Source organism: Chaetura pelagica, unplaced genomic scaffold (assembly GCF_000747805.2).
Source record: "Chaetura pelagica isolate M959 unplaced genomic scaffold, ChaPel_1.0 scaffold698, whole genome shotgun sequence".
NCBI lineage: Eukaryota > Metazoa > Chordata > Aves > Apodiformes > Apodidae > Chaetura > Chaetura pelagica.
In genome coordinates, this window is record NW_009954236.1 from 718,645 (window position 1) to 724,942 (window position 6,298).

Below are 6,298 nucleotides of genomic sequence, written 5' to 3' on the forward strand. Positions count from 1 at the left end.
CAGGCACCAGCAGCGCCCTGACAGCCCCACGCTGTTCCCCCTGACAGCCCCACGCTGTCCCCCCTGACAGCCCCACGCTGTCCCCAGGGCAGGGAAGGACACACGGGAGAGGAGGAACCAAGGATGGCTGGACAAGACGGGGCTCCAGGGGCAGGTCTGGAGGCTCCTGGGCATCTCCTCCATCATCTTCACCTCCCTCCTCCTGGGGCTGGGCTGCACGTGGGGCAGTGGGATGGGGACAATTTGGGGCTGGAGGAGCTGGGGGGGTGCAGGACAACACAACCTCGAGTGTCTCAGCACCAAAGTGCTGGTGATGACCAGCTTGGGCCCACCTACCTGAGCCAATGCGAGCCCGGGACATGGTGGGAGAATCCAGCTTGTGAGCAGGAACTGTCAGGTAGTTGTTCATCTGGAATGGGAGCACAGGGATCGTCTCTTGTTGGGAGTGGCTTGGGAGAAACGGGGAAGGGGAGGCAGGGAATTGACCCCAGGCTGTGGGGATGAGTGGGAAGCAGCAGTGGGATGCAGGGAACACGTGTCCACCCTCCCAGCTCTGCTGCAAGGACTCCCACCCTGTCCCCGGGGCAGGGACTCTCCAGGTCCCCCACTGAACCTCAGCCCTCTCCCCACACAGGACACTGATGTCCTTCCCAGGTTGGGAACCCCTCCTTGACCCCCCTCCCAGTCCTCCCCAGCCCAGGGCAGCATCCCTGCTCCAGCATCCCCTTGACACCTTCTGCTCCAGCTGCCGGGCCTTCTGCCTCCGCAGCAGCATCTGGTTCCAGGCTTCCTCGTAGGGGTCGGCCACAAGGGTGTGCCTGTTGTAGGATCTCAACTGCAAGAAGGTCCCAAGAAAAGGAGACGAGTTAAAACCAAACCAAAACCACACCAAAAGGCAAAGGAAAGTCAGGGCACCCTTTCCCTAGGAGATGGATGGGAACAGCCACCAGTGGGCAAAGCACACCCAGGCAAGGTGGTGGCTCATCCCTTGTGTGCTACCATGGGATGTCTGATGTGGACCCAGCAAGGGTTTAAACTCTGGGTTAAGCCACCAGCCAAGCCAGCCTCCCACTCAGCACCATCCCAGCAGGAAAAGCTTCCTGGGGAGGGAAAGCCAGACCAGGAACATGAGAAACAGCCTGACCGGGAACACGAGGAGCAGCTGGGGGTGAAGGGCCCAGCTGGCCCTGCGGGCTTCTGGTTAGAAGTGGTCCTGGCCACCCCCAGGGCAGGTGGGGTGGTGGGACAACCTCACCCTCTGCCTGGTTTTCTGCAGGTTGTTGCGGAGGATCTTCCGGATCTCCTCCTCCTTGTCTTTGGACAGGGCTGGCAGGATGCGCTCCACGGGGAGGCTCTTGGGGTTGATGTTCCTGCGTGGACAGGCAGGGTTCAGGGGGACACCAGGAGGGCCGGGGCAGGACCAAAGGCCTGCTTGCCATGTGGCTACCAGCAGGGAGCACCCAACCTGGGGCTCCTCGGTGGCCACGGCCAGGGAACTCACTGGATGGAGACGGTGGAGACGGCGGAGGGGATCTTGCCGATGCCCCCGCTCTCCACCAGCTCGATGGCCTGTTTCATCTCCATCTTGTGGTAGAAGGCGATGAGCTGGGGCTCCTTGGAGCGCTCCCCGGCGATCAGGCACTTCTTCACATACTTCTTGTTGAAGCGATTCAGCCTTCCCAGGGTTGAGGGGAGAGGAGGAGCAGGGACACCTCAGACCTGCCCCTGCCCAGCACCCGCTCCCTGCTCCCCACCCCTGGCCCAGGCCAGCAGAACATGGGGCAATTCCCACCCGCACAGGTCAGGCCAGACCTTCCCCAATCCCCTCCCAGCCTCCAGAACACCCAGCAGCTGCTTGCAGCTCTCATGGATGGTCCTGAGCCCCAGCTGGGCTCCACCAGCAGCTCCCACGCTGCTGTGGGTGTGTTGTAGGTGGCACGGAGAAGGGATACCACCCAACCCAGGGCTGGAATTCCTCATGAGGAACGTGTGGAGCTGTTACAGCCCAAGGAAAAGCCTGGCACAAGGCTGGAAAAACCTGCCAGGTAGTGTTTCAAACCCTCCCCCAGGTCACCAAAGCTCCACACTCACTTGTCCTTCCAGTGGTGGTGCCCGTAGTGCCCACAGATATCCTCAATCCCCGTCAGAAGGTGATCCAAGAACTGGAAGACAAGGTCCAGGCCATAAGCAGCTCACAGGACCACTGCCCACCCCCCTCCCCACCCAGGCTGACACAGGGGTGAGGGCACTCAGGGGTTAGGGGGGGCAACACCAGGGCTGTGGGTCCAGGATGGGCCTCAGGAGGGCAGCAAGGTCCTACACAACCGGGGTTCTGCTGCAGGCACAGGGGAGGGCACTGGACACACAGAAGGGGGCGAGGCCTCGTCCTGCCCCCCCTTACCTTGGGCACGGATTTAGGGGCAGGTCCCGCTCTGTGAACCCTCCCGGGGACAGCAGTGGAGGTGGCAGAAGCAGAGAGAGCAGAGGGCTACAGCCAGGTGTGGTGGTTACCTGCGTGTGGATCTCTTCGTTGATGGAACGTTTTGTCTCCTGCTTCTTCTTCACGGCCAGCAGGTCCACCAAGGGCCGGATGGTCATGCCCTAGGGAATGGGGAGGGGGGCTCAGACCTCCCCTCAAGGCAGAGAGGGGTGCGTTTGGCACAGACAAAGCCCAGGGCTCTGCACTGCTGGTGTCACCTGGCAGCCTCTGGAGATGTTGGAGAAGGGGGACAGTGACAGGGCCAGGGATAGAAGATGGGGACATGCTCCTCACTCTCCACACACACATTCAGACTGGATCTTGGGAACTATTTCTTCCTGGAAAGGGCTGTCAGGCCCTGGCCCAGGCTGCCCAGGGCAGGGGGGGCAGTCCCCATCCCTGGAGGGGTTCCCAAGCCGTGTAGATGTGGTGCTGAGGGCCATGGGGCAGTGGTGGCCTGGGCAGGGCTGGGTGAACACTTGGACTGGATGATCTTTTGTTTTTCCAAGCAAAATGATTCCACGACTCGATGCATCTCACTAAATAACCCTGTGACCACCTGCGTCCCACCAACCTGCACAAAGACTGTGAAGAAGATGACGGTGATGATGGCTGTGAGGAACATGTCCCTCATCCCAAAGTGCCTGTAGTCCAGGAGGTAGCAGAGGGAGAAGGCGATGGCTCCTCGCAGGCCCCCGTAGGCGATGATGAACTGGTCCTTGGGTGTCAGCTTCACAATGCGGAACTTGTTGATGAACCAGGTGAGGACCAGGACTCCTGGGGGATCAGGGCAAAGGCCTCGTGTGAGTGGACAGTGAAGGATGCCCTCCAGCCCTGAAAGTCTTCCCCAGGAGCCCAGCTTGCAGTGTCAGCCCCTATGGGTGCAGGTGGGTGGTGTCCTGCTTGCTCACCCCATCATCATCAGCTCCCTCCCATCTTTAGCACAAACTTGGCCTCACCTCCCCACCAAGCCAACCACCAGCAAGCTTGATGCCCGTGGTGGAGCACCCAGTCAACTCCAGTCTCCCCAGCAAGGCAAACTTGAGAGTTGCCCAAGGACCATCCCCAAGGACTTGGCCACCACACTTGACACCTCACCCAAAACCCTGGCGATGAGGCAGAAGAGCAGGGTGCTGATGACAAAGGTGGCTGTCAGGCCCTGGCCCAGGCTGCCCAGGGCAGGGGGGGCAGTCCCCATCCCTGGAGGGGTTCCCAAGCCGTGTAGATGTGGTGCTGAGGGCCATGGGGCAGTGGTGGCCTGGGCAGGGCTGGGTGAACACTTGGACTGGATGATCTTTTGTTTTTCCAAGCAAAATGATTCCACGACTCGATGCATCTCACTAAATAACCCTGTGACCACCTGCGTCCCACCAACCTGCACAAAGACTGTGAAGAAGATGACGGTGATGATGGCTGTGAGGAACATGTCCCTCATCCCAAAGTGCCTGTAGTCCAGGAGGTAGCAGAGGGAGAAGGCGATGGCTCCTCGCAGGCCCCCGTAGGCGATGATGAACTGGTCCTTGGGTGTCAGCTTCACAATGCGGAACTTGTTGATGAACCAGGTGAGGACCAGGACTCCTGGGGGATCAGGGCAAAGGCCTCATGTGAGTGGACAGTGAAGGATGCCCTCCAGCCCTGAAAGTCTTCCCCAGGAGCCCAGCTTGCAGTGTCAGCCCCTATGGGTGCAGGTGGGTGGTGTCCTGCTTGCTCACCCCATCATCATCAGCTCCCTCCCATCTTTAGCACAAACTTGGCCTCACCTCCCCACCAAGCCAACCACCAGCAAGCTTGATGCCCGTGGTGGAGCACCCAGTCAACTCCAGTCTCCCCAGCAAGGCAAACTTGAGAGTTGCCCAAGGACCATCCCCAAGGACTTGGCCACCACACTTGACACCTCACCCAAAACCCTGGCGATGAGGCAGAAGAGCAGGGTGCTGATGACAAAGGTCCAGTTCCAGTAGTGGTGGCCAGCCACGGTGGAGACACCCAGGAAGATGAAGATGAGGGTCTCGCTCACACTGCTCCACATCTTCAGGAAATACTTGATGGTGGTGTGGGACTTGTGGGAGATGTTGGCTTCCACGTAGGGCCGCATGACCACGCCGGAGGCGATGAGCCTGCGGGCAAGGTCAGGGCACTCAGCAGCCCTGGGGACATGGGGACAGCCCCCAGCCCTGGTCCTGCAGCAGGTTTGTGCTCTGGTACCAAACCTCAGGCTTGTGAGACACCAATAATCATTCAAGGTCCCCAGAGAAGACAACAGGAGGTTTCTCCTTCCCCTTGGAGGGCAGGAGTGAGCACCAGGGCCAGGCAGCACCAGACCAGGTCACTCTGAGTGCTCAGCAGATCCTACAGACCAGGACAACAAGCTGCCAGTGCCCTGAGCTCTGTGGGACACCTCCAGGGAGTCACTCCCTTCACCTGCCTCCCTCCATCTCCCAGCCTAAACCCACCTCTGGCCCTCACTGGGCACGTACTGGCCGTGCTGGGACAGCCGGGGGGGCTGTGGTGGCCACCAGAGCAAATGCTCCAAGCGGTCTTGGGGACAAGGGGGGAGGGGATCTCCAAGGCCCCCGTGCCCCAACTCACGCCATGATGCCCGAGAGGTGGAAGAGCTCAGCAGACAGGTAGGCCATGTAGCTGTAGAGGAAGACGAAGAGGGGCTCGATGACGCGGATGTGGGAGGTGAAGCGGGAGGTGAAGGCCGTGATCACCCCGTAAATCACCCCCACGAAGACACCGCCCAGGGACACCACGAAGAAGCTGAAGAAGCCGAGGAGGATGTCGATGATGGTCACCTGCTCGAAGGTGGCAAACTCCTCGAAGAGGTGGTAGAGGACCTGGGAGGGAGGATGGGAGAGAGGGGGGTTCAAACTGCACTGCTGGCTGGAGGAGACCTGCCCAGGGACCAGCCCAGGGGGGCAGGAGAAAAAGGAGCCAGGGCTCACAGGCTGGACTTGAGGATCTTAAAGATCTTTTCCAGCCTTGGTGATTGTGTGAGAGGTGCCAAGACCCCCAGGGACCAGCTCCCTGTCCTCTGTGGCTCATGGTGCCACCGAGATGTGCCTGGGGCAGCTCTGCTCTCAGCCCCAACTACCATCCCAGGAGGTGCTTTGGGCAAGGTCTGAACCAGCCAGAGACTTCCTGGTTCCCAATGAGAAGGTCAGGACAGATCCAGGCTGGGGGATGTTGCATGGAGAGAAAAAGCCAAACATCTGCTCAGAGAACAGCCCAAACTTTTCATGCAGCTTTGGGCAACCTCACAGGAGGGGCCAACCCTGGGCTGTGTCACCTTCTCCCAGCTCCAGACACATTTACTGGAGAGACCTTCAAGCCATGTCAGGATGGGAAATGGGCTTCAGGGAACCCTGCAGGGATGGCAGCACCTGTGGGCAGTGAGGTGCCACCTCCAGCCTGCCAGGTCCTGGGACAGCAGGAGACAAAAGCATTCCCTAGGGATGGGAGTGAGGACACAGGCCCTGCAGGGAGCCCCTCTGGTTAAAGGGGGGAGAAGAGCCTGGGAAAAGTGCCGTGGTGGGACAGCATGTTCCTCAGCAAGCTCTGCAGCAGGCTGAGCTGCCAGCTCTGCAGAGGACAGCTGGGATGTGGGAGAAGAGCCAGGAAAAAGAGATGGGTTGGAAGAAATGGTAGAGGTCAGCTCTGCAGAGGAGAGGAGGCCGTGCTGACAGCCAGCACCTGGACACAGATGTCCTCTGGAAATGGCATGGTCCCAGAATGGGGTGGCCTGGCCCCTCCTAAAGGTCCCTTTTTGAAGCTGCTGCTCAAAGCTGAGAGCTGAGGGGTGGGCTGGGTGGGATT

General features: G+C 60.1%; 1 protein-coding gene across 1 annotated transcript in view; it reads right to left on the minus strand.

The window, feature by feature from the left end:
- SLC9A1 (solute carrier family 9, subfamily A (NHE1, cation proton antiporter 1), member 1) overlaps positions 1-6,298 on the minus strand; it is a gene marked incomplete at its 5' end in the record, with an annotated part of 15,518 nt that overhangs the window by 4,435 nt on the left and 4,785 nt on the right. The window contains 9 exons of the mRNA XM_010003681.1: positions 337-409; positions 734-835; positions 1,256-1,370; positions 1,502-1,675; positions 2,092-2,162; positions 2,512-2,601; positions 3,855-4,057; positions 4,379-4,596; positions 5,069-5,319. Coding sequence (XP_010001983.1) covers positions 337-409; positions 734-835; positions 1,256-1,370; positions 1,502-1,675; positions 2,092-2,162; positions 2,512-2,601; positions 3,855-4,057; positions 4,379-4,596; positions 5,069-5,319 — 1,297 coding nt within the window. The remainder of the gene's footprint in view (positions 1-336; positions 410-733; positions 836-1,255; positions 1,371-1,501; positions 1,676-2,091; positions 2,163-2,511; positions 2,602-3,854; positions 4,058-4,378; positions 4,597-5,068; positions 5,320-6,298) is intronic.